The sequence below is a fragment of the Oncorhynchus mykiss genome, chromosome 1 (assembly GCF_013265735.2).
Source record: "Oncorhynchus mykiss isolate Arlee chromosome 1, USDA_OmykA_1.1, whole genome shotgun sequence".
In the NCBI taxonomy this organism is placed as follows: domain Eukaryota; kingdom Metazoa; phylum Chordata; class Actinopteri; order Salmoniformes; family Salmonidae; genus Oncorhynchus; species Oncorhynchus mykiss.
The window spans coordinates 89820135-89847505 of record NC_048565.1 but is presented as its reverse complement, the minus strand read 5'-3'; the positions used below and the strand labels follow the sequence as shown (position 1 = coordinate 89847505).

General features: G+C 45.7%; 1 protein-coding gene and 1 long non-coding RNA gene across 11 annotated transcripts; both read right to left on the bottom strand.

Moving 5' to 3' along the window:
- Positions 1 to 2309: 2309 nt before the first annotated feature.
- On the bottom strand, positions 2310 to 27131 carry LOC118936687 (protein transport protein Sec31A-like). 8 transcript variants are annotated; one of them, XM_036988332.1, is made up of 28 exons: positions 26935 to 27131; positions 25647 to 25762; positions 25145 to 25268; positions 24830 to 25025; positions 24252 to 24347; positions 24085 to 24093; positions 23577 to 23717; positions 22041 to 22183; positions 21375 to 21474; positions 20695 to 20856; positions 20000 to 20176; positions 18178 to 18411; positions 17439 to 17606; positions 17084 to 17222; positions 16672 to 16850; positions 16152 to 16278; positions 15679 to 15824; positions 15325 to 15498; positions 14027 to 14203; positions 13709 to 13745; positions 13502 to 13675; positions 12723 to 13142; positions 12236 to 12280; positions 10187 to 10242; positions 9706 to 9867; positions 8938 to 9057; positions 8711 to 8782; positions 2310 to 3969 (listed from the first exon to the last, which is right to left on the bottom strand). In XM_036988332.1, the coding sequence occupies exons 2-28, from the start codon at positions 25723 to 25725 to the stop codon at positions 3790 to 3792; spliced, it is 3837 nt and encodes a 1278-aa protein (XP_036844227.1). In that variant the 5' UTR covers positions 25726 to 25762; positions 26935 to 27131; the 3' UTR covers positions 2310 to 3789. The 8 variants fall into 8 exon arrangements, with proteins under 8 accessions (XP_036844227.1, XP_036844206.1, XP_036844218.1 ...); XM_036988311.1 differs by having other exon boundaries at positions 13502 to 13745; positions 26935 to 27130; XM_036988323.1 differs by having other exon boundaries at positions 13502 to 13745; positions 20000 to 20152; positions 26935 to 27127.
- On the bottom strand, positions 10279 to 12227 carry LOC118966074. Of its 3 annotated transcripts, none has more exons than XR_005053297.1 (3): positions 12115 to 12227; positions 12007 to 12052; positions 10279 to 11823 (listed from the first exon to the last, which is right to left on the bottom strand). It is a non-coding gene; the product is annotated as an uncharacterized LOC118966074 (long non-coding RNA). The 3 variants fall into 3 exon arrangements; XR_005053295.1 differs by having other exon boundaries at positions 10280 to 11100; positions 11141 to 11823; positions 12007 to 12227; XR_005053296.1 differs by having other exon boundaries at positions 10280 to 11368; positions 11444 to 11823; positions 12007 to 12227.
- Positions 27132 to 27371: the final 240 nt, after the last annotated feature.

Genomic DNA, 27371 nt, shown 5'->3' with positions numbered 1-27371 from the left:
GACGTCCCTACCCTAAACCCGAACCTTACCTATAATTTACATTCCCCTTAGATGATAGTGGCACAGATGGAACAATGAGCCAGATCTTTCACTGGCTGTATAAATGTGAAGAAACCGGTTGGCGTTTCCACTCACTACCTAATATGGTGATAAGAGGAACCCCAATAGCCGGCTGTGGGAGAAGATGGAGCCAGATGGATTTTGGCCTACAATCTGCAAAATTTTCTCATCGATGAAACATTTGATCTCCATACGGTTTTCTGTTTCCAAAACTAGAGTCTGTAACAAACATAGTAGATGTTTTGTAGATTTTACGCTTTGCCAAATGTTTAAAAAAAATGCGTTGTTTAGGAGTGCAAGAGCGAATTTGGTTATTGTACACGTACTCTTCAGAGTAGGCGTTCCCTTAACAGAAATATGCAAATAAACTCTAGAACACGCCAATAGGATCTCACTAGCTCGTGCTTGGCTCTGCCCACCTCCTTCCTTGTTCTGCCCACTATGATTCATTTGCTCTCATTGGAAAGGACAGGCTCTGGTATATCTTGGGTTAGTTATAGAAATCTTTGATAGTGGGGTGACGTGTTCCCACCTTAAAACCTCCAGCTTTGTTGTATGGCTATAGCTGAGTTTTGGCGCCACTTACCTGTCAAGACACAACATGACAAGGCAGAACATTCGTAGTATCACGGTCTCGTAATTGGGTGATTCTGCAACTACGGGCATTTCCATGTCAGGTCAATTTTGGGGATTTTATATATAAAAAAAAGAAGAATATATATATTATATTTTAAGTTGACACTACAAGCGGTTCCATACTAGTTGGTTCCATGCTGTTGGTCCGCTCCATACTCACCACTCAGTTCAGCCTGACCTGCTGTTATTAAGTCTCTCGCGCCATTCATTCATTCATTCGCCTTCTCTCCTGTAGACCCACATGTACATCAGCCTACTCTGCGGAGGAATCAACCTTACACAATCATAAATCCCTTGATACACTTTCTGCACTAAACATGGACACTTCCTTATTTATACAAGTCTGAATTATTATTTTATTTCAAAACAAAAATATATACAGCAAAGGATGGCAAAGTAAGCATCAATGGATTGGATAAATATTTATGTGCATCAAATAATGAGCACTGGGTGAGGTGCTTCAATGCCTTCTGTTGCCACATGATGTTCTCTGTTTGCTCTCTCTGGCCAACCTGTTTAACTGACTGACATCTCTTCAACCAACCTATAGTACAGAACTAAACCAATACACAACAGGGTGTAACATAGCACATCAGATAGTCAATTACATGACCAAAAGTATGTGGACACCCGCTTGTTGAACATCTCATTCCAAAATAATGGGCATTAATATGGAGTTGGTCCCTCCTTTGCTGCTATAACAGCCTCCACTCTTCTGGGAAGGCTTATCCACTAGATGTTGGAATATCAATACGGGGACATGCTTCCATTCAGCCACAAAAGCATTAGTGAGGTCGGGTACTGATGTTGGGCGATTAGGCCTGGCTCCCAGTCGGCGTTCCAATTTTTCTCAAAGGTGTTTGATGGAGTTGAGGTCAGGGCTCTGTGCAGGCCAGTGAAGTTCTTCCACACCGATCTCAACAAACCCTTTCTGTATGGACCTCGCTTTGTGCACGGGGGCATTGTTATCATGCTGAAACAGGAAAGGGCCTTCCCCAAACTGCTGCCACAAAGTTGGAAGCACATAATTGTCTAGAATGCATGCTGTAGCATTAAGATTTCCCTTCACTGGAACTAAGGGGCCTATCCCGAACCATGAAAAACAGCCCCAGACCATTATACCTCCTACACCAAACTTCACAGTTGGCACTATGCAGTAGGACAGGTAGCGTTCTCCTGGCATCCGCCAAACTCAGATGCGTTCGTCGGACTGCCAGATGGTGAAGCGGGATTCATCACTCTAGAGAACGCCTTTACACTGCTCCAGCTCTCAAACATTTGATTTAGCACATTAGATCGACTAATATTAAGTACATACGTAATCATAGGCCACTCCCAATGAGAACAAAACACTAGAATGGATCAGCTCTGGTGTGATCATTTTTTGTGCACAAACCCCCTCCTGAAAATGAACAAGGTGACGTGGGAAGGTCGTTTCTATGGCTACGCACAATTAGAAACTAAATATAGGATGCAACAGGTCAAATAAGAAATATCTAATTCCTTAGTAAAACAGGGGTAATTGCTAATTCCTTAAACACAGGAAATTATTATTTCATGATTTAAAAAAAAAATGGGGAAATACTAATTAATTATTAAAACAGGGAAATCGTCAACGACAAAAAAAAAATAGGGGGAGTGTAGCTTACGCACCACTTACAATTCACAAAGATATTTCAAGATATTTATTCATGGGTTTCTTTGCCATAATTCATATTTCAGTCGATAACCGCCACGTTCTTCAATCAGCATGAAATGTCGAGTGTAACCACGCCAAAGCTGTTTACACTGGTGTGCTCATTACAGTTTATACACAACAGAAGCCAGCACACTATAAACAGGGGGCAAAGCCAACAACCAGGACACACACAGTTCTCATACAGTATCTCAATCACACAAGCTAGCTGACAGCAGTGGGCCGCTCTATAGTGACTAACGGGGACTGACTATAAAAAACATCCAGCAACTCCACAAGAATCATCAAATTACATTCTGTTGTTGCATAGCTCTGGACCAGGGCGTAATGTGCAGGCTCTGACACAGCTCTGAGTCAACAAGCTGCACGTAACACCCTGGATCAGAGCTAGTCGTTGCAGTGCTTTGGCCTGAAAAACGGAACAAAGTAAGAGATGGCACACTGGTCTGTAGAGCACACTGGTCTGTAGAGCACACTGGTCTGTAGAGCACACTGGTCTGTAGAGCACACTGGGCTGTAGAGCACACTGGGCTGTAGAGCACACTGGGCTGTCAGTGAAAAGTAAAAATTTCAGCGCTGTGGTACAGTATGCATTACAAAAGTGTATATAACTCATTCACTCTTCCTAACTATTGTAAAAATCAGCTGGACGTTGTGTGGTTTGTTAAGGAAAGATGAGGTAGGAAGGTGGACGAAAACAACCTCGCTCTCCAAAGTCTTCCCTTAGTTGGATGTGTTACCATGTTTAGAACTACTGACAGCCAGAGAATCCAAGCCCACATTGTTCAGTCACATTTGCGTATCTTTCTCCACTCTCAAACATATGACATTAAAATCCTCAGCGATCTACAATCCTCCCACATCAGTAAACCCCCACCTCTTTAATATTTAACATCAGGTATCTTCCCATCGAAAAGCTAAAAGGACTCAACTTCTTTAGTACTATTGGGTGTTTTGCTGTTGATAACCACCCCAGTGACTCGTCTTCTCAGGAGAGAAGAACACCTCTCGTCATCAGCCAAGTCTGAAACCTTTTCAATGAGTCGGCTTTAGTCAAGCGAAAACCACACATCTGCAATCATGTTCTTTATCAAAGCACATTTCAACAGCTGAAAAATAAATACATATCTAATCTATAACATTGTGATCCATCCATATGATAACACTGAAGGCTGTTTTTATCTTGGTGTGTTTTGAGTGTTCCAAATGGCACTCTACTCCCTATATAGAGCACTACTTTTGACAAGAGCCCTCGGGGGCCCTCATAGACCCCTCGGGGCCCTCATAAATCATAGGGCCCACGGGGCCCGTAAAGAGCCCATAGGGTCTGGTCAAAAGTAGAGCATTATAGGAAATAAGGTTTATTCTAGAAGCCTGCCTTGGTGTGGGATCAGTGGTCAGACGCCCAGCTTGTTGGCGATGGTCATGACCACTTTGAGGATGGGCATGAAGGCTTGGATCTCGCTGAAGTTGCTGCTGGTGACCACAGCAGTGTGGACCTCCAGGCCACGCTGGTAGTTCTGGCCCGCCACGCAGCGGCTGATCTCATGTAAACCCCCCAGGATGTTGTTAGACAGCTACAGGATGAGGGGAGAATTTAAAGTTACTATAGGCATGTACAGATTTCCTTTGGGTCTGTTATGTAGTGGACTAACTTGACTGGGTCTGATATGTAGTGGAGTAACATGACTGGGTCTGTTATGGAGTGGACTAACATGACTGGGTCTGTTATGGAGTGGAGCACCATGACTGGGTCTGTTATGGAGTGGACTAACATGACTGGGTCTGTTATGGAGTGGAGCACCATGACTGGGTCTGTTATGGAGTGGAGCACCATGACTGGGTCTGTTATGGAGTGGAGCACCATGACTGGGTCTGTTATGGAGTGGAGCACCATGACTGGGTCTGTTATGGAGTGGAGCACCATGACTGGGTATGTTATGGAGTGGAGCACCATGACTGAGTCTGTTATGGAGTGGAGCACCATGACTGGGTCTGTTATGGAGTGGAGCACCATGACTGGGTCTGTTATGGAGTGGAGCACCATGACTGGGTCTGTTATGGAGTGGAGCACCATGACTGGGTCTGTTATGGAGTGGAGCACCATGACTGGGTCTGTTATGGAGTGGAGCACCATGACTGGGTCTGTTATGGAGTGGAGCACCATGACTGGGTCTGTTATGTAGTGGACTAACTTGACTGGGTCTGTTATGTAGTGGAGCACCATGACTGGGTCTGTTATGTAGTGGACTAACTTGACTGAGTCTGTTATGTAGTGGACTAACTTGACTGGGTCTGTTATGGAGTGGAGCACCATGACTGGGTCTGTTATGGAGTGGAGCACCATGACTGGGTCTGTTATGTAGTGGAGCACCATGACTGGGTCTGTTATGGAGTGGACTAACATGACTGGGTCTGTTATGGAGTGGACTAACATGACTGGATCTGTAATGTAGTGGAGCACCATGACTGGGTCTGTTATGGAGTGGAGCACCATGACTGGGTCTGTTATGGAGTGGAGCACCATGACTGGGTCTGTTATGGAGTGGAGCACCATGACTGGGTCTGTTATGGAGTGGAGCACCATGACTGGGTCTGTTATGGAGTGGAGCACCATGACTGGGTCTGTTATGGAGTGGAGCACCATGACTGGGTCTGTTATGGAGTGGAGCACCATGACTGGGTCTGTTATGGAGTGGAGCACCATGACTGGGTCTGTTATGGAGTGGAGCACCATGACTGGGTCTGTTATGTAGTGGAGCACCATGACTGGGTCTGTTATGGAGTGGAGCAACATGACTGGGTCTGTTATGGAGTGGAGCACCATGACTGGGTCTGTTATGGAGTGGAGCACCATGACTGGGTCTGTTATGGAGTGGAGCACCATGACTGGGTCTGTTATGTAGTGGAGCACCATGACTGGGTCTGTTATGGAGTGGACTAACATGACTGGGTCTGTTATGGAGTGGAGCACCATGACTGGGTCTGTTATGGAGTGGAGCACCATGACTGGGTCTGTTATGGAGTGGACTAACATGACTGGGTCTGTTATGGAGTGGACTAACATGACTGGATCTGATATGTAGTGGACTAACATGACTGGGTCTGTTATGGAGTGGAGCACCATGACTGGGTCTGTTATGGAGTGGAGCACCACGACTGGGTCTGTTATGGAGTGGACTAACATGACTGGGTCTGTTATGGAGTGGAGCAACATGACTGGGTCTGTTATGGAGTGGAGCACCATGACTGGGTCTGTTATGGAGTGGAGCACCATGACTGGGTCTGATATGGAGTGGAGCACCATGACTGGGTCTGTTATGGAGTGGACTAACTTGACTGGGTCTGTTATGTAGTGGACTAACTTGACTGGGTCTGATATGTAGTGGAGCACCATGACTGGGTCTGATATGGAGTGGAGCACCATGACTGGGTCTGTTATGTAGTGGACTAACTTGACTGGGTCTGATATGTAGTGGAGCACCATGACTGGGTCTGATATGTAGTGGAGTAACATGACTGGGTCTGATATGTAGTGGAGCACCATGACTGGGTCTGTTATGGAGTGGAGCACCATGACTGGATCTGATATGTAGTGGACTAACTTGACTGGGTCTGATATGTAGTGGAGCACCATGACTGGGTCTGTTATGTAGTGGAGCACCATGACTGGGTCTGTTATGTAGTGGAGCACCATGACTGGGTCTGTTATGTAGTGGAGCACCATGACTGGGTCTGTTATGTAGTGGAGCACCATGACTGGGTCTGTTATGTAGTGGAGCACCATGACTGGGTCTGTTATGTAGTGGAGCACCATGACTGGGTCTGTTATGTAGTGGAGCACCATGACTGGGTCTGTTATGGAGTGGAGCACCATGACTGGGTCTGTTATGGAGTGGAGCACCATGACTGGGTCTGTTATGGAGTGGAGCACCATGACTGGGTCTGTTATGGAGTGGAGCACCATGACTGGGTCTGTTATGGAGTGGAGCACCATGACTGGGTCTGTTATGGAGTGGAGCACCATGACTGGGTCTGTTATGTAGTGGAGCACCATGACTGGGTCTGTTATGGAGTGGACTAACATGACTGGGTCTGTTATGGAGTGGAGCACTATGACTGGGTCTGTTATGGAGTGGAGCACCATGACTGGGTCTGTTATGGAGTGGACTAACATGACTGGGTCTGTTATGGAGTGGAGCACCATGACTGGATCTGATATGTAGTGGACTAACATGACTGGGTCTGTTATGGAGTGGAGCACCATGACTGGGTCTGTTATGGAGTGGAGCAACATGACTGGGTCTGTTATGGAGTGGAGCACCATGACTGGGTCTGTTATGGAGTGGAGCACCATGACTGGGTCTGATATGGAGTGGAGCACCATGACTGGGTCTGATATGGAGTGGAGCACCATGACTGGGTCTGTTATGGAGTGGAGCACCATGACTGGATCTGATATGTAGTGGACTAACTTGACTGGGTCTGATATGTAGTGGAGCACCATGACTGGGTCTGTTATGTAGTGGAGCACCATGACTGGGTCTGTTATGTAGTGGAGCACCATGACTGGGTCTGTTATGTAGTGGAGCACCATGACTGGGTCTGTTATGGAGTGGAGCACCATGACTGGGTCTGTTATGGAGTGGAGCACCATGACTGGGTCTGTTATGTAGTGGAGCACCATGACTGGGTCTGTTATGTAGTGGACTAACTTGACTGGGTCTGTTATGTAGTGGAGCACCATGACTGGGTCTGTTATGTAGTGGAGCACCATGACTGGGTCTGTTATGTAGTGGACTAACTTGACTGGGTCTGTTATGTAGTGGACTAACTTGACTGGGTCTGTTATGGAGTGGACTAACTTGACTGGGTCTGTTATGTAGTGGACTAACTTGACTGGGTCTGTTATGTAGTGGAGCACCATGACTGGGTCTGTTATGTAGTGGACTAACTTGACTGGGTCTGTTATGGAGTGGAGCACCATGACTGGGTCTGTTATGTAGTGGACTAACTTGACTGGGTCTGTTATGTAGTGGAGCACCATGACTGGGTCTGTTATGTAGTGGAGCACCATGACTGGGTCTGTTATGTAGTGGACTAACTTGACTGGGTCTGATATGTAGTGGAGCACCATGACTGGGTCTGTTATGTAGTGGAGCACCATGACTGGGTCTGTTATGTAGTGGAGCACCATGACTGGGTCTGTTATGTAGTGGAGCACCATGACTGGGTCTGTTATGGAGTGGAGCACCATGACTGGGTCTGTTATGGAGTGGAGCACCATGACTGGGTCTGTTATGGAGTGGAGCACCATGACTGGGTCTGTTATGGAGTGGAGTACCATGACTGGGTCTGTTATGTAGTGGAGCACCATGACTGGGTCTGTTATGTAGTGGAGCACCATGACTGGGTCTATTATGTAGTGGAGCACCATGACTGGGTCTATTATGGAGTGGAGCACCATGACTGGGTCTGTTATGGAGTGGAGCACCATGACTGGGTCTGTTATGGAGTGGAGCACCGTGACTGGGTCTGTTATGGAGTGGAGCACCATGACTGGGTCTGTTATGGAGTGGAGCACCATGACTGGATTAAAATGAGAACTAACTGACATCATGGTACAGGAGTTGCGTTAATACAGAATTGTGTGATTTTCACACAGAAAAGAAAGAAGATAAAACGAATAAGAAATATCTTGCTGCGTTTTGTACAGCAAATCTAAAATGCTTCTTATTGTAATTTCTGCTCTGCATCAGACTAATTTTGTGCTTCAGTTGCACTTCTCCACTCGGATGAGACTTCAGGAACGGCATTCTATCAGCAGATAGCGCTCTGACTGATGTGTAGCTACTTTTCCGTGTAGCCAACTTTTCTCTGGTTAAATACAAGATTAACTTCAAGCAAAACATTGGGAAATGTAGCTGGCTACATTGTCTCTATGCTAAACAGAAATATGATGGCCATGCATCGTTTTTGCAAAAAAAAAAAAGACAGTGCTTTTTAATTGTAAACTCATTTACTTGTGTGGCTGCCAGCCAAATGGCGTTCCACTTCTGTTGTCATCTGATGAAAACGAAGCTATTTTCTGCCAGAATGTGTTGCACTAATGTATTTTCTGTGAAGGAAAACTATAGCTACATGTCCCTGATCACTCTATTGAAGCAAAAAATCTAAAAACAGCCGACTTTCAATATAAAAACACAGGTTTTAAAAAACACAGATTATTTTTTTTGAAGGTGTGTGTGTTTTTAAACAGCAGATTTGTGAACTCTAAGGCTGGGGCCCTGTGGTAGAGTATCTGCTCTGTGTTCTCACCGAATGCTCTCTCAGCTTGTCATACAGGTACCCAAGGCGTTTCGATGCATCGTCAAGTTTCCTCTTTGTTTGCTGAGGAAAATAAATAAATATATTGAATATTAGGACGTCAGACTCGAACAGCAGCACCTTCAGAATGGCTCTGTGTGTCTTATGCAGATAGACGGGTAGAAATTCTGTCTTTTGAATCACAAGAGCCGATACTACCGCCTTGTGTAAAGACTTACTGGGTCTTGTGCGGCTAGCTGGCAGCGTTGAACCAGGCTGTCGAAGGTCTGCTTGAGGACCATGTGCTCTGCAGGGATCTCTCTCTGCTCCACCCTCTCAGCCGGCAGCGCCTGGAGGAGCTGAAGGGACACACAGGGGTTAGAGATCTGCCTACCTATAAGTAACTGGTAGACTGACTTGAGGGGTTAGAGGTCAGCCTGCCTATAAGTAACTGGTAGCCTGACTTTAGGGGTTAGAGATCTGACTACCTATAAGTAACTGGTAGCCTGACTTTAGGGGTTAGAGATCTGACTACCTATAAGTAACTGGTAGCCTGACTTTAGGGGTTAGAGATCTGCCTACCTAGAAGTAACTGGTAGCCTGACTTTAGGGGTTAGAGATCTGCCTGCCTATAAGTAACTGGTAGCCTGACTTTAGGGGTTAGATATCTGCCTACCTATAAGTAACTGGTAGCCTGACTTTAGGGGTTAGAGGTCAGGCTGCCAGGCCTTTAATAAGAAAGTAAATGGTAGCCTGACTTTAGGGGTTAGAGATCTGCCTACCTATAAGTAAATGGTAGCCTGACTTTAGGGGTTAGAGGTCGGCCTACCTATAAGTAAATGGTAGCCTGACTTTAGGGGTTAGAGGTCGGCCTGGCAGGCCTTTAATTCGAAAGTAAATGGTACTGGGTTAGGTTGGCACTAGTCTCATGCTACCAGAAATCCCACTGTATTCTGGCTCCAGAACTGGGCATGGAGAAACACAGAAGAGACAAGGTTGTCACTGACCTGTACGCTGGGCTCCTGAGGGGCCCCTGGGGGGAACTGCTGCGTGCGGCTGGGGTCGTGGCCCTGCTGTCCTTGGGGCTGATGATGATGGCCCTCCATGGGGAAACCCCCCATAACAGGGGCGGTGATGGGAGCCGGAGGGGTGTAGTTGTCTGGGACAACCTGAGACGCGGACAGAACACAGATTCACACACTGGCAGGTTTATTATTACAGACATAAAAGCTTCACCTTATACTGGTTAACATACAGCTAAGATCTTACTGCATGTTTAAACACGTGAAAGTACTGAAATAGCAAAGACCCGTCTACAACATCTGGAGAACATGGATTCACTGAATACTGGTTTACATACAACTAAGATTGTAGCTATTAACATTTCCAAGATGGTCTACTGGTCCACATTTCTCCAGTCTGAGCTAGTCCATGTTATCAGAGAGGATGGGGAATCCGGTATGAAGGTCATTTATCCAGAGGAGATACCTTTTTCTTCCTAGAACCCCCTCGTACTGCTGGTGGGTCGTTCCAGCCATCTTGTCCTATAGATAGTGAAAGATGAATAGTCAGCCACAAGACACCTGACGCTTTTTAAGAATCCAGACAGCAGCCAAAGCCACTTGAGTAGCAACAAACAGGTAACTTCAACAGACAGCAGGCCACGGCCAGGTAGCAGGTCACTTCAACAGACAGCGGGCCACGGCCAGGTAGCAGGTCACTTCAACAGACAGCGGGCCACGGCCAGGTAGCAGGTCACTTCAGACAGCAGGCCACGGCCAGGTAGCAGGTCACTTCAGACAGCAGGCCACGGCCAGGTAGCAGGTCACTTCAGACAGCAGGCCACGGCCAGGCAGCAGGTCACTTCAGACAGCAGGCCAGGCAGCAGGTCACTTCAGACAGCAGGCCACGGCCAGGCAGCAGGTCACTTCAGACAGCAGGTCACTTCAGACAGCAGGCCGCGGCCAGGTAGCAGGTCACTTCAACAGACAGCAGGCCAGGCAGCAGGTCACTTCAGACAGCAGGCCACGGCCAGGCAGCAGGTCACTTCAGACAGCAGGCCACGGCCAGGCAGCATCACAGTGCAGTTAGATTGGACACACTGACTGACAATAATAACACATTGTTGTTGCATTATCTTCACTACTTGGCATAGCCTAATACTGTGGTAAATTTACATTTTTTAGTACTCAAATATCATAAACTTAAAACAGATATTTCGGTATTAAATTAGTAAATGTAAATCACCAACAACAGTGATTTAGCATGGATTATTTCACTACATCGTTACAATGTTTGTTATAAATCAAAGACCGGCTCAACGCGTTCCTGTAAAATCATGTGACGGCACAAGCAAACACCTTTCTACATGTCTGCATTAACACAGTCTTATCCCTCCAAACCTATCCCTGTCTGCATTAACACAGTCTTATCCCTCCAAACCTATCCCTGTCTGCATTAACACAGTCTTATCCCTCCATATCTAAACCTATCCCTGTCTGCATTAACACAGTCTTATCCCACCATATCTAAACCTAGCCCTGTCTGCATTAACACAGTCTTATCCCACCACATCTAAACCTAGCCCTGTCTGCATTAACAGTCTTATCGCACCATATCTAAACCTATCCCTGTCTGCATTAACACAGTCTTATCCCACCATATCTAAACCTAGCCCTGTCTTATCCCACCATATCTAAACCTAGCCCTGTCTGCATTAACAGTCTTATCCCTCCATATCTAAACCTAGCCCTGTCTGCATTAACACAGTCTTATCCCACCACATCTAAACCTAGCCCTGTCTGCATTAACAGTCTTATCCCACCATATCTAAACCTATCCCTGTCTGCATTAACACAGTCTTATCCCACCATATCTAAACCTAGCCCTGTCTTATCCCACCATATCTAAACCTAGCCCTGTCTGCATTAACACAGTCTTATCCCACCATATCTAAACCTAGCCCTGTCTGCATTAACACAGTCTTATCCCACCATATCTAAACCTAGCCCTGTCTTATCCCACCATATCTAAACCTAGCCCTGTCTGCATTAACAGTCTTATCCCACCATATCTAAACCTATCCCTGTCTGCATTAACACAGTCTTATCCCACCATATCTAAACCTAGCCCTGTCTTATCCCACCATATCTAAACGTAGCCCTATCTGCATTAACAGTCTTATCCCACCATATCTAAACCTAGCCCTGTCTGCATTAACACAGTCTTATCCCACCATATCTAAACCTAGCCCTGTCTTATCCCACCATATCTAAACCTAGCCCTGTCTTATCCCACCATATCTAAACCTAGCCCTGTCTGCATTAACACAGTCTTATCCCACCATATCTAAACCTAGCCCGGTCTTATCCCACCATATCTAAATCTAGCTCTGTCTTATCCCACCATATCTAAACCTAGCCCTGTCTGCATTAACACAGTCTTATCCCACCATATCTAAACCTAGCCCTGTCTTATCCCACCATATCTAAACCTAGCCCTGTCTTATCCCACCACATCCAAACCTATCCCTGTCACCTTCATCATCGTCAACAAGGGGAGTACTCAGCCAAGGGAAGTACCCTGAAAGTTAAACAAGGGGGACAGCTCAATCAGAAGCATTTATAAATTAACATTAACGTTATTCACGTCTCAAATCTCACTACACATGATTTAGTATCTATAAAAGAGACAAGTGTTAAAGAAGGAATGGTGGATTCTTGTTTAAGCATAAATTAATAAAGATATGATTAAAGATGACTATCACAACAGATAATCAGTGGTGTTACAGGCCTGTGTCCCAAATTACACCCCATTCCCTTTATAGTACGATCCCCGGTCAACCGGTAGGGCCCTACCGACCGTAACGATCCCCGGTCAACCGGTAGGGCCCTACCGACCGCAACGATCCCCGGTCAACAGTAGGGTCCTACTGACGGTATGAGCCCAGGTCAACAGTAGTGCACTATACCAGGCATAGGATGGCATTTGGGAAGCAACACATGAATTGCATCATGGTCAGTACCTGTAGGAGGAGGAGCAACCGACGGAGCAGAGAAGGACTTGACGGCCGGGGCTCCAGGACCTCCTTGTGGGTACCCAGGTCCCAGGGGTGGGTACGGACCAGAGGGGGGACCTGCAGGTGGGCCTTGGCTGTGAAGGTGAGACCCCCCTGGTGGGTACATGCCGACGGGGGCCCCAGGCTGCTGGTAGCTGAGTGGCATGGGGCCTGAAGGGAGCGAGGTGGGGGTGAAGCCTGACGGAGGTGGCCCTGGGCTGGGCATGGTGGGGAGGCCGCCAGGGGCAGAGAACGGAGGCAGGGGGTGTCCAGATAGGCTGGAGCCTGGCATAGCAGGTCCTGTAGGGAAGGCAGAGAGGCCGGGGCCACCTAGTCCTGCAGACATGGGCTGCTGTTGTGGCTGGAATGGCTGGAGTGGAGAGAACCCTGAACAGACAGGAGACAGACATGTTACATCAAGACCAGTCTGGAGTAGTGTCTGGCAGGTGACAGTACCTGGTTCAGCAGGGCACAGCTTGTATATTACGTTCAGATAGAAATATATAATGTAGAACAAACATGTTTCAATGTCACATACACAAGTACAATGAAATGCCTTTCTTACAAGCTTCAAACCCAACAATGCAGCAATCAATATCAAATGTAGCACTAAAAATAACAAGGTAGAACAAACACACAGGATAGAAAACCAACCAGATGAAGTCAGTAAGCATACTACACACACAGGGTCAGTTCCAGACATAACACCTGCTGAACACGGCCCTGGACGGAGGGCGAGTGCCTACCTGGGGCAGTGGCAGGATGTTGAGGGTAGGCTGGCCGTAGTCCTGTACGTGGCAGCCCACTCGGTGGAGGAGCAGGGGAGGAGGGTGGCAGACCGCCATACGAAGGAGGAGGCGGCCCTCTGGAGAGAGCAGCAGCTTGAGGAGTGAAGACTGTCGTCATAGGAGGCTGGCCACCCACTGACATCACAGGAGGAGGAGGCTGGCCACCCACTGACATCACAGGAAGAGGAGGCTGGTAGGGCCCCTGGAGAGGAACATAATTTACACACAGCCGGCGTCCCAAACGGCACCCTTATTCCCTTTATAGTGAACTACTTCAACAGTAGACTGGAACGCAGCCACAGAAACACACACGAGAGAATAACACTTTACCAAGCTGATGTTCCACGACATGAACGCTAGCAACTGCTATGATATCTTCAAGTGGAGATTAGATTCATCAATGTATAAATCAATGGAAATACATCTGTTTACTTTGGGTTTTAGAATTCTCAATCATTTTTACGTGTGTTTATTGTTGCATACCGGTGTCTGTGTTGGTGGTTGTGCTTGGACGGGGACAGCAGGGGCCTGAGCAGGGGCAGGGTCGCCCCCAGTCACCCTGACTCTGTTGTAAGGGCACGGTGGGGGCTGTTGCCCCCCTGCAGCTCCTCCCTCTCCCTGGGCGTGGAACAGCCGGTCTCTCATCATCATGATGCAAGCCTGCAGGAGGACAAACACCACAGAACAACAACACAGTTATAATAGTACTGGAAATATTTCCAACAGTTTGATGCTTCAGCCTGCAGGAGGACAAACACCACAACACAGTTATAATAGTACTGGAAATATTTCAAACAGTTTGATGCTTCAGCCTGCAGGAGGACAAACACCACAACACAGTTATAATAGTACTGGAAATATTTCCAACAGTTTGATGCTTCAGCCTGCAGGAGGACAAACACCACAACACAGTTATAATAGTACTGGAAATATTTCAAACAGTTTGATGCTTCAGCCTGCAGGAGGACAAACACCACAACACAGTTATAATAGTACTGGAAATATTTCCAACAGTTTGATGCTTCAGCCTGCAGGAGGACAAACACCACAACACAGTTATAATAGTACTGGAAATATTTCCAACAGTTTGATGCTTCAGCCTGCAGGAGGACAAACACCACAACACAGTTATAATAGTACTGGAAATATTTCCAACAGTTTGATGCTTCAGCCTGCAGGAGGACAAACACCACAACACAGTTATAATAGTACTGGAAATATTTCCAACAGTTTGATGCTTCAGCCTGCAGGAGGACAAACACCACAACACAGTTATAATAGTACTGGACATATTTCCAACAGTTTGATGAGTCAGTCTGCCCGAGGGGGTAAACTATAAACCAGGGAGTTAGCAGGCTAACTTACCCATTTCAAGCTTCTCAAATAATAATAATAATAATAATAATAATAATACATAATATTTAGGCATGGTTTTATTGACTCAACAGCCAAGAACACATGGATGTTTAGCTTTGTTAATGAACCAGAAAATGTGTAGTAATTTCTGGTTGTTGATCAAAGTAAGCTGACTAACTCATTGATCCTGCTCTGCAGTACAGCCCTCTGGAGTAACAGATGGTAGGAAAAACCCTTTCTGGACGACAACAGCATTAGTTCTCTTTCACCAGGCAAGATCAACGAAGCACAACTTACATATTAAAATGCAGGTCTGAACACGATCCAGGAGAGAGAAAACACAGTGTCTTTGAAGCACGAGGACACGTTTAAAACACTTCCTGGTTGATAAGGTATCTTGAAGAGGAGTGGGAGGTTGTGTTTACCTGGTCTGAGGTGTCTGGCAGGTAGGACAGGGCTGTAGCCAGGCTGCCTTGTGAAGCTAGGAGACCAGCGTAGTGAGTCAGCTTGTCAGCCAGGACAGGACTCTGTACAGCCACCTCGCTGTTCCTCAGACGCTCCACAGACTTACGCAGAACCATCATCTTCTCTACCAAGTCCTGGCGGTCAATCACACAGACGACATAATGTTACCACCTGGTTACTGCCACGTCAATACAGATGGTATCTGTGGCCAGTTATCACATCATCATAACGCTTGGGTTCACTTGGTAAAGTGACTTCCATGGTTAAATTAAGGATAAATATATAGATAGATATATAAAAAAATGATTTCTTACCTCTAAAACCAGGGGAGATGAGCAGTCCCTCTGCAGGGCCCAGCATTCCACTAGTTTCTCAATGTTCCCAGAGCAAATGTAACAGAGACATGCCTGCAGACAGCGTTTCTCTGTCCTCTCCCCCTCCAGACGCGACCCCAGGGTCTCTACAGTACCAGGAGAGGGCGGGAGAGCAAGGAAGAGTGGGAGAGAGAGGAGGAGAGGTTAGATGTAACAGAGGTCAGTTATAGTCCAACCAGGAGAAAGGGAGGGAGGGGTTAGATAGGACTATAACTGACCTCTGTTACATCTTCTACCAGGGGAAAGGGAGGGAGGGGTTAGGAACAAGAAGCTGAAGAGACCATCAGGTACAATCAGGTCTCTCTTCTGAAATAGATTTCTAGTGACTTGCAGAAATAAGTGCTGAACTCAAGGTAAAAACAAGCCTGGGTTTACTGATGCCTTTGTTACGATCCTCAACATCTTGTTCTTACCACACAGATGAGCAAACTCTTTGGGGTGAGCGTAGGTTAGGAGTGCAGCGAGAGCCTCCTTCCAGTTATCCAAGGCACAGCTCTGCACGATGTCTCCCCAGTTCTGGGTCACCACGGATGAGATCAGCTGAGGACGGTCGACAGTAAACTTAACCATGTTGTATGTATTCATGTTGACTCAGTAAAATCAGATTATTTTGCCCTGTTGATATAAAATAACTATATTCTGAACTAAACTAACTTTACTAGCTAGTAATCAAGTCATACAAATATGATATAAATCAAATAGCCGCGAGGGTAAGTCCCAAATGTCCCCCGTCTTACCATAGATGCTGTTCCTCTGCTCGTCCAGGTATGTCCCCTGTCTTACCATAGAGATGCTGTTCCTCTGCTCGTCCAGGTATGTCCCCCCCTGTCTTACCATAGAGATGCTGTTCCTCTGCTTCTCCAGGTATGTCCCCTGTCTTACCATAGAGATGCTGTTCCTCTGCTCGTCCAGGTATGTCCCCCCCCGTCTTACCATAGAGATGCTGTTCCTCTGCTTCTCCAGGTATGTCTGCTGGGTCTTCTGCAGTAGCTCCTGTCCTCCACTGATCGCCAGTAGGATGGCCTCAGCGTAGCGCCCCTCGTTCAGACACAGGTCCACCGCTCCCTCAAAGTTTCCCACCAGCAGAGCCTGGCTGATCAGACCATCTGCATCTAATACAACAGGAGCATAAAGCAACTGAATGAGATACGGGAGAGTTACAGTCATACACAGGGCCAGTTACCAGGACAACAGATTCATATTAAGACAAAAAAAAAAGGTTTTACGTTGAACATTCTATTTGTTATGTGTCCGGGAAACCAGTCCGTACTGTTTAGATTTCACAGGAAGAGAGAGCTGAAGTCACGTCCTACTGCTGGGATACTGAACGGAAGACGAGCAGTACCTGCTGAGACAGGGATCGGGAAGCTGATCTTCTTCTCCTTGTCTTGTGGTTGTGGTGGGATCTGACTGAAAAAGTCAGAGGGCGAGGATGAACCCGGAGTCTTGGTGCAGTCAACCTCATCCCCGGATTCTTCTGACCTCTGGAAACGAAACGAGGACAACGTACTTTTACGGAAGGTTGGCGGTGATAATATAAAAACGTGACAGGATTCATGTTGTTATGAACAGAGACCACATATTGCTTCTGAAACTCGTCACTGCCCTCTAGTGGACGGTGGAAGAACTGCAGTCTAGACGAGCAGTAGGACTACTATAAAAGAGAAATGAGCTATGAAGAGGTTTGTTCCTGGACTGACCTGAGTAGAGAGAAGCTGTATCTTCTCAGCCAGATCGTTGGCATCCACTCCGTGTCCGTTAGGCTGCAGGTTCTTCCCCAAACAGGTGGATATCTTTCTCTCTAAATCCTCTTTGCTGAAACCCAAAAGTCTCAGGAATTTGACCCGGGCTTCATCTTCAAAGTTGACCTGCAAACATCAGGAGGTGGACGACATTAGAAACCTACACAACCCTTACAGAACTTGTGTTCATCATATGTTGGTCTTGGCCTTTCTATCCAAATACATTGTACAGAGAAGCCTACTGTTCATGGAAATGCGTCCTCTCCATAGGTGTTCTGTGAGTCCCACTACTGTCCAGTCGGAAGGACAGACAGGGACACTGATAACTGGACTTTTTAAAAACATTTTGGCAATGAAGCAACTTTTCTACTTAACGAGGGTCAGATGAATTCATGGGTACTATTTTAGCATGCTAACAGTTCCAGGAGACTTCCAGTCATTGTGCTAACGCCAGTTAGCAATGGCTCCCGAAACTACCTTCAAAACTGCATGCAGAGGCAAAAAATGGTATCCATGAGATCATATGACCCTGGGTGAGGAGAAAAAGGGATTAAATGACAAAAATGTCACACCGTCTCTATAATGTTACATTGTTTGACCCTGGGGTATGTAGAAAAGTTGCTTAATCGCCAAAATCGTCCATTATTCCTTTAAAAAATGAACCTTTCGTGCCACTGTGCAGTGTCATAACACCTACCAGGAGAAACCTCCATATATCCTGTTCAGAGTCTGTGGGGGCCTTGTGGATCTTGGCCTGGCAGTAGTCTGACAAGGATCCAGATTGCAGAGCAGCCTGCAGCTCTCTGGAACGTTGGAGGAGCTCTGTTTCCGTGGTGACCTGGCTCACAAACACCTGCCTGGGGACAGGGACGGGCTGTGGGCTCTGGACTGGAGCCTTAGGACTCTCAAAGGTGATCAGCTTCCCACCAAACTACAAGGAGAAGAGGATGGGGGGGGGGGTACTATTACTATGATGCAGTTATAATACATTGTAAGACTTGTCATAAGCACGTACTGTCCCTTTAAGAGTAGAGCGTGACCAAAGAGTAGCACTTTACGTCATTCCTAAGAATAGACTTTAACCGTGTGTTTCCACCATAATCCACGGGTTGTCATGCCTAAGAATAGACTTCAACCGTGTGTTTCCACCATAATCCACGGGTTGTCATGCCTAAGAATAGACTTTAACCATGTGTTTCCCCATAATCCACAGGTTGTCATTCCTAAGAATAGACTTTAACCGTGTGTTTCCACCATAATCCACAGATTGTCATGCCTAAGAATAGACTTTAACCGTGTGTTTCCACCATAATCCACGGGTTGTCATGCCTAAGAATAGACTTCAACCGTGTGTTTCCACCATAATCCACGGGTTGTCATGCCTAAGAATAGACTTTAACCATGTGTTTCCCCATAATCCACAGGTTGTCATTCCTAAGAATAGACTTTAACCGTGTGTTTCCACCATAATCCATGGGTTGTCATGCCTAAGAATAGACTTTAACCGTGTGTCCCCACCATAATCCACGGGTTGTCATGCCTAAGAATAGACTTTAACCGTGTGTTTCCACCATAATCCACGGGTTGTCATGCCTAAGAATAGACTTTAACCGTGTGTTTCCACCATAATCCACCGGTTGTCATGCCTAAGAATAGACTTTAACCGTGTGTTTCCACCATAATCCACGGGTTGTCATGCCTAAGAATAGACTTTAACCGTGTGTTTCCACCATAATCCGCAGGTTGTCATGCCTAAGAATAGACTTTAACCGTGTGTTTCCACCATAATCCGCAGGTTGTCATGCCTAAAAATAGACTTTAACCGTGTGTCCCCACCATAATCCACGGGTTGTCATGCCTAAGAAAATAGACTTTAACCGTGTGTCCCCACCATAATCCACGGGTTGTCATGCCTAAGAAAATAGACTTTAACCGTGTGTCCACACCATAATCCACGGGTTGTCATGCCTAAGAATAGACTTTAACCGTGTGTTTCCACCATAATCCGCAGGTTGTCATGCCTAAGAATAGACTTTAACCGTGTGTTTCCACCATAATCCACAGGTTGTCATGCTTAAGAATAGACTTTAACCGTGTGTTTCCACCATAATCCGCAGGTTGTCATGCCTAAGAATAGACTTTAACCGTGTGTTTCCACCATAATCCGCAGGTTGTCATGCCTAAGAATAGACTTTAACCGTGTGTTTCCACCATAATCCACAGGTTGTCATGCCTAAGAATAGACTTTAACCGTGTGTTTCCACCATAATCCACAGGTTGTCATGCCTAAGAATAGACTTTAACCATGTGTTTCCACCATAATACACGGGTTGTCATGCCTAAGAATAGACTTTAACCGTGTGTCCCCACCATAATCCACGGGTTGTCATGCCTTACTGCTTAAACATATTGGGGTTCCTCACAATAGGCATTCACTGATGTTATTTACCTTCTGAAATACAAAAAATGTATATATATATATATATTTTTTTTTTAAAGGTCAAATCCATTGCACTTACAGCGAATGAGGCTCCTACGGGCCTACGAACCCACTTGGGGGGCTTCTTCAGCGGAGCGACGAGGGTGGTCTGAGGGGTGGGTTGGGGAACTTGCAGAGGGGGCAGCACCTGGCCTGTCCCAAACGGATCCATGGTGTCAAAGGACGAGGAGATCTGTGGGAAAGCACCACACAAAGACTGCATTCCAATCTAAATATTATATAAAGGAAAGATAAATGAGCAGAGGTCTTTAAATTATTATTATATTTTTACCTTTATTTAACTTGGCAAGTCAGTTAAGAACAAATTCTTATTTTCAATGACGGCCTAGGAACAGTGGGTTAACTGCCTTGTTCAGGGGCAGAACGACACATTTGTACATTGTCAGCTCGGGGGTTTGAACTTGCAACCTTTCAGTTACTAGTCCAACTCTCTAACCACTAGGATACGCTTCCGCCCAAATGAGGTCTACAACCATACCAGGCTAGACACCTGACTACGGCAAAATGTTACTACAATCATATCTATTCCATAAATAGTAAACCACTTTTGTCCCCTGGTCAGAAGTAGTGCACTACATAGGAAACAGGGAGCCTTTGACGTTTTAGCATTTAGCAGACATTCTTATCCAGAACGATTCCCAGCGGCAACACTGGATTGTGGGCGGTTTCCTTTAGACAGTAAACAGACATGGGTCACAGATGGAGGCTCTCTACCTGATCAGCCCTGCTCTGCTGCTGGGCCTCCAGGCTTCCTCCCATCACGCTGTAAACACTGATCCAGCCGTCAAACGAGGCGGCCGACAGCAGCGCTGGGTTCCTGGGACACCACTGGATGTCAAAGCACCACTGATTGGTCGTTGGTAACTCATAGATCACCTAGAGAGACGGGAGAGAGAGAGAGATTGGATCACCACGACATTGTAGAAACAGATCACCTAGACAACAGAGGCATCTGAAGAAGCCCTGGGCAGGGAAAGATGGCGAGGGCCTTGTGACGGGAGAGAGAGAGAGATTGGATCACCATGACATTGTAGAAACAGATCACCTAGACAACAGAGGCATCTGAAGAAGCTCTGGGCAGGGAAAGATGGCGGGGGCTTTGTGATGGGAGAGAGAGAGAGAGATTGGATCACCACGACATTGTAGAAACAGATCACCTAGACAACAGAGGCATCTGAAGAAGCTCTGGGCAGGGAAAGATGGCGGGGGCTTTGTGATGGGAGAGAGAGAGAGAGATTGGATCACCACGACATTGTAGAAACAGATCACCTAGACAACTGAAGGCATCTGAAGAAGCTCTGGGCAGGGAAAGATGGCGGGGGCTTTGTGATGGGAGGCCATATGCACCACATGACAACCATGAGGCCTTTAGAACAGAGCAGAAAAGCAGGTACCTCTCCAGTGTTTGGGTTCCAGCAGAGGATCCTGTTGTCTTTAGCACTACTGAGCAACAGCTCCGGGTCTGCTTGGCTCCACGCTATGGACAGAAGTCCCCTGAGGAGGAAAAACACCAAGCCTTCATCACCGACGGTCGAGGCTCTCTCTCTTTTAACTTCAACTATGAAACAACAACAGCCGCCGAGCTAGAAGAACTCATTGTACTTTATTAATCCATTAAAAAAAAAAGGAAAATGTGATTGAACCACGTAACACATACAACACCACTAAAAACACAACCAACGACATACAGACAATTAAAGTGGCACAACACCAACGTATACAAACATAAAAATAATCAAACATTTATGTGGATTACTATGGTTAGATATCGGCTGAATGTAAAACTAGAGAGCTGGAAAGTTTCTCTCTAGAAAGTGCAGCTCTTTCCTACACAGGGGTGGGGATAGGGTACATTTTTACATACCTTCTATGTTTTACTAAATAAGTATTAAGCTATTTAACTGCTGTATTGTTATATTGTTGTATACTGCACTGTTGGAGCTAGAAACATGAAGTACTTAGCTCCACCTGCCATAACAGAGACCATATCATCACCATCATCATCATCACATAACAATTCCAGTTGAAGTGATGTGTGGCACAATGTCCCAGAGGCTCACCTTGTGTGGTTCTCCAGGACTTTGAGAGGGGACGTGGCAAAGCGCAGGTCCCACATCTGAATGACTGGCATGCGGTCATCTTCTGAGGCCAGGACCAACTGGGTGGCCACCTCGGGGTGCCAGAGCATCCCTGAACAGTGCATCTACAACACAACACTACATCAGACTAGAGCATCTACAACACTACATCAGACCAGAGCATCCCTGAACAGTGCATCTACAACACAACATCAGACCAGAGCATCCCTAAACAGTGCATCTACAACAACACCAGACCAGAGCATCTACAACACAACACTACATCAGACCAGAGCATCCCTGAACAGTGCATCTACAACACTACATCAGACCAGAGCATCCCTGAACAGTGCATCTACAACACAACACTACATCAGACCAGAGCATCCCTGAACAGTGCATCTACAACACTACATCAGACCAGAGCATCTACAACACAACACTACATCAGACCAGAGCATCCCTGAACAGTGCATCTACAACACTACATCAGACCAGAGCATCCCTGAACAGTGCATCTACAACACAACACTACATCAGACCAGAGCATCCCTAAACAGTGCATCTACAACACTACATCAGACCAGAGCATCCCTGAACAGTGCATCTACAACACCACACTACATCAGACCAGAGCATCCCTGAACAGTGCATCTACAACACAACACTACATCAGACCAGAGCATCCCTGAACAGTGCATCTACAACACTACATCAGACCAGAGCATCTACAACACAACACTACATCAGACCAGAGCATCCCTGAACAGTGCATCTACAACACATCAGACCAGAGCATCCCTGAACAGTGCATCTACAACACAACACTACATCAGACCAGAGCATCCCTAAACAGTGCATCTACAACACTACATCAGACCAGAGCATCCCTGAACAGTGCATCTACAACACCACACTACATCAGACCAGAGCATCCCTGAACAGTGCATCTACAACACCACACTACATCAGACCAGAGCATCCCCTAAACAGTGCATCTACAACACACCAGAGCATCTACAACACACCAGACCATACTCACCCTGTTGCTGTGGTCACTAATCTACTGTACTCACTAGTCTACTGTACTCACCCTGTTGCTGTGGTCACTAATCTACTGTACTCACCCTGTTGCTGTGGTCACTAATCTACTGTACTCACTAGTCTACTGTACCCACCCGGTTGCTGTGGTCACCAATCTACTGTACTCACTAGTCTACTGTACTCACCCAGTTGCTGTGGTCACCAATCTACTGTACTCACTAGTCTACTGTACTCACCCTGTTGCTGTGGTCACTAATCTACTGTACTCACTAGTCTACTGTACCCACCCGGTTGCTGTGGTCACTAATCTACTGTACTCACTAGTCTACTGTACCCACCCGGTTGCTGTGGTCACCAATCTACTGTACTCACTAGTCTACTGTACTCACCCAGTTGCTGTGGTCACCAATCTACTGTACTCACTAGTCTACTGTACTCACCCTGTTGCTGTGGTCACCAATCTACTGTACTCACCCGGTTGCTGTGGTCACTAATCTTGATGATGGGCTCGTTCTTCCTCAGGTCCCAGACCACTGCTTTCCCACTGGGGTTCGCAGAGGCCAGGATGTGTTGCACCTGTCTGTTCCACGACACTACACTGATATCTTCAGGAGGCTAGGTGGATGGGGAGAGAAGGAACAGCACTGTTACAAATATAGATATTCCTCCAGGAATTATTGAGTGGAGAATGTCACGGCACACATTTTAGAGATTAAAAATATATATATATACCAGAGCATCCCTATATATATATATATATATATATATATAAAAAAAGTGTTATTTCACATCAAAAAGCAAAGCCAAAATTCCCAACACTGCCACACTGTGGAAGACTATCGTCACAGGCTATTCCTCTGAGACTTCAGTAATATCTTGATAGGGGGAAGTGTTAGGTTATTTATTGTTCCCACCAGCCCACACGTTAAAGCCAACACACACCAGACAACAACCACACACACACACAGGCTTTCACTCTTACCTCACAAAGCTACAAAGAGGGGAAAACATGGAGAAAACGGTTCAAAATTAAATTAAGACTCATTCCAGGAATTTAAATCACCTGGAATTACCCACCATTTTGATTTAGAGAAGAAGTTGAATGGAAATAGAAGAGAACGGGACAAACTTCCCCCCAGAGACATTTACCTGTGACTTTGTCCCGGGTGTCATTGGATTGCTGAAATTGTTCAAATCCCAGATGTAGATCTCTGAATCGTTTGCACCTGACGCCAACAGATTACTCTGAGAGAGAGAGGAGAGAGAGAGGGTGTGAGAGAGTGTGAGAGAGAGTGAGAGAGAGAGTGTGAGTGAGTGAGTGAGTGAGTGAGTGTGAGTGAGTGAGTGAGTGAGTGAGAGAGAGTGTGAGTGAGTGAGTGAGTGAGTGAGTGAGTGAGTGAGTGAGTGAGTGAGTGAGTGAGTGAGTGAGTGAGTGAGTGAGTGAGTGAGTGAGTGAGTGAGTGAGTGAGTGAGTGAGTGAGAGAGAGAGAGAGTGAGAGAGAGAGAGAGTGAGAGAGAGAGAGTGAGAGAGAGAGAGTGGAGTACATTCAAATGAGAGAAAAAAAATACATGTGAGGAATATGATAGAGAACATTGGATTGAACATATCCTTTAAGAGTTCATATTAAAAGCTTCATTTAAATGTAATTTAGTAGCCATTTTAAATTGCATGTCAAACTACAAGTGAGAAAAGGGCCAAAGCCTTGACTGGCTGCTACCAGTATTACCTGAAAGGGGTTGAAGTCTAGTGCTCTGACAGGCCCAGTGTGTTTGTCAGACTGTCCTATTATTGCCTCTGCCCCTGATGTTACGATGGCTTCTGGGCTATACACCGTTACCGTGCCATTATCACTGCCTCCAATCAGTCTCCCTCCCAAACCGTCTTCTCCTTCTCCAAAGTTCACCCACACCAGACTATGGAGCCTAAGGCACAGATATCAAAAATCAAAATGTTATAGGTTGAATCGTATGTATTGATACAATAATATATTAACTTGATAACTGGTATAGTATTGGGTTAGCGGGTCATTGTTGTTGCTTACCTGTTAGAAGTAGGTAGGGACCCCTTGAGCTTCATGCCCAGGGAAGGATCGGCAAAATCCACCTGGAATATTTCCAAGGCGGCAGTGGTGTTGAATGACGCATCCAGCTGCTGAGCTGACGTGCCTGTTCCTCAACAACAACAACAACAACAAAACAGACCAACAAAGACATCTAATAAATCACAAGAACTCAAGAAGTATGTTATTCAGAATTAAAAGTCAAGCCTGTTATCATCAGTTACACAACTCCTGATTTTTAGAAGCCTGCTCCCAAGTCTGTTTATGCATGTTTGCCAAGTTAGGCAGGTTGGCTAGATGGCATAAACAGATCTGGGAGGCTACTGGCAAGAATGCCTAAACATCTGGAACTATCTACTGTATTAGTGCATGACAGTCCTGATACACAAAACAGTTCTACCCTACCTAAGATTAGGTAGAAGGGTTAGAGTTAGTGTAGGACAGGTATGGACAGGCCTGATACAGGTAACATTTGGTGCCCTACCTAAAGCCAGGCAGATAGGGTGGTGGGGGGCAGGGCTCCATGCTGGATGAGCGGTCCTCTGGATCTCTTTCAGCCTCATCTTTCCTCTATTGGGCTAGGATGCCTCTATCAAAGTCCTAAAAAAAATGAAAAACAAGCACTTTTAATGACGTTTCAATACTGGGGTGCATTCAGTTCAGTTCAACGTGTGCAGCATTCTTCAACAGCTTTTGAGGTCTGTTTGCTTCTGTTTGGTGGGTGTACCCTGATCAATATGGGTGTGACACATTGAGATACATAAATCACCAGTGTGACCATTTGTAGCCAATCGCACAATATTGTGCAGCCCACCATACACAATAGCCCTCTGAGACACCATAATCACACCGTTCTTCTCTTCAGCACCGTTTCCATTGACTAAAACGTTGAACATAGCCAAAACATTTCGAAATGTTTTTGGTTACGTTGAACAAAGTTTTGTCATATTGAACATACCCTTGACGTTATGACCCCTGGAGTGTATTCATTACGCAAATTATGTTGCAAAACGTTTCCTCCAAACTGAAAAAGTTTTGCAACGAAAACGAGAGATTCTATCGGAAAAACTCAGGTAGGTCTGTCTCAGTTGACTTCTTAAACGGTACAAAGTTTCCGTTGCAAGACGTAAGGAATAAACCCAAGGTAAGCGTATTGCATTGGGCAGTAATGGACGTCATATGGGGATAGCCGATTTCTAAACACTATGAACCCACCTACAGCTAACTAGCAAACGTTAATAGTTTCTGAATAATCAAAACAACATATTGTAGGGCGTTACAGTAGCTAGCTACGTAACATTTCGGGATGGTTAATAAGCTGAAACAATTTACTAAACGTTAGAAGAATCAATTTCAATCACGTGTCATGAATCAACAACACGAGAAGGAAGCGAGCCGTTAGATGGAGAGCTGCTGGGTGATGAGAAAACGTTGAGCTAGCCAACACCCATCATTTGGTTAGCTAGTAATACACGTCTGCCAACGGCTTTTCTTCGCCTTAACGTATATGTTCTATAAATAGATAGGTAGTTAATGCTGGTTGAGCTATTAGCAATAAACCATCCCTGATTCAACCAGTTTCTTTAGTTAGCTAACGGTAGCTAGCTAGGCTAGTTACCGATTCGTGTCGTTGGCTTCTGCTAGCGCTTGACAGCTAAATCATGCAGACGTGTCGTTCAGTTTATAAATCTAGCAAGCTAGCTAAAAGCTAGAATAAATATATTCTAACACTATATTGTTAGTACCCCCATATCTTCATATAAAATACTTACGTCGGAATTGATGATTATCAATCTTTCTAGCTTACAAATGATGTAGAAAACCACCGGGCACTCCCAACGTAATCTTGGATGTTTATCGTCTTCTACGGTGGCCGACATGGTATCAAATATCATAGCAGTCAGTGTCTTGATTTGACCTGTAGCTAGCTGTGTTTTGCAATGTTTTCAGTTCAGTAAAGATTGTCTAGCCTATTCATATGTTAGTAGTTGAAAGTACTGAATAGATTATTTTTCTTTTTTTTCCAAAATAGTATTACATCTATAACTATACATTTTAATTTCCTGATGAACAATGTTGCAACTAGCTTCAGCCAGACAAACATACAGTGCCTTCAGAAAGTATTCATACCGCTTGATTTTGTCCACATTTGTTTTTTTTATACACGCAATACCCATAATGAAAACATGTTTTAGACCTTTTTACAAAT

Coding starts and splice junctions, on each gene's coding strand:
- LOC118936687 (XM_036988311.1), bottom strand. CDS start 25,725: ATGAGGCTGAAAGAGATCCAGAGGACCGCTCATCCAGCATGGAGCCCT. Junction 24,348..24,829: donor TAGACTTCAACCCCTTTCAG/GTAATACTGGTA, acceptor TCTCTCTCTCAG/AGTAATCTGTTGGCGTCAGG. Junction 14,204..15,324: donor TGCCAGACACCTCAGACCAG/GTAAACACAACC, acceptor GTCCTCCTGCAG/GCTTGCATCATGATGATGAG.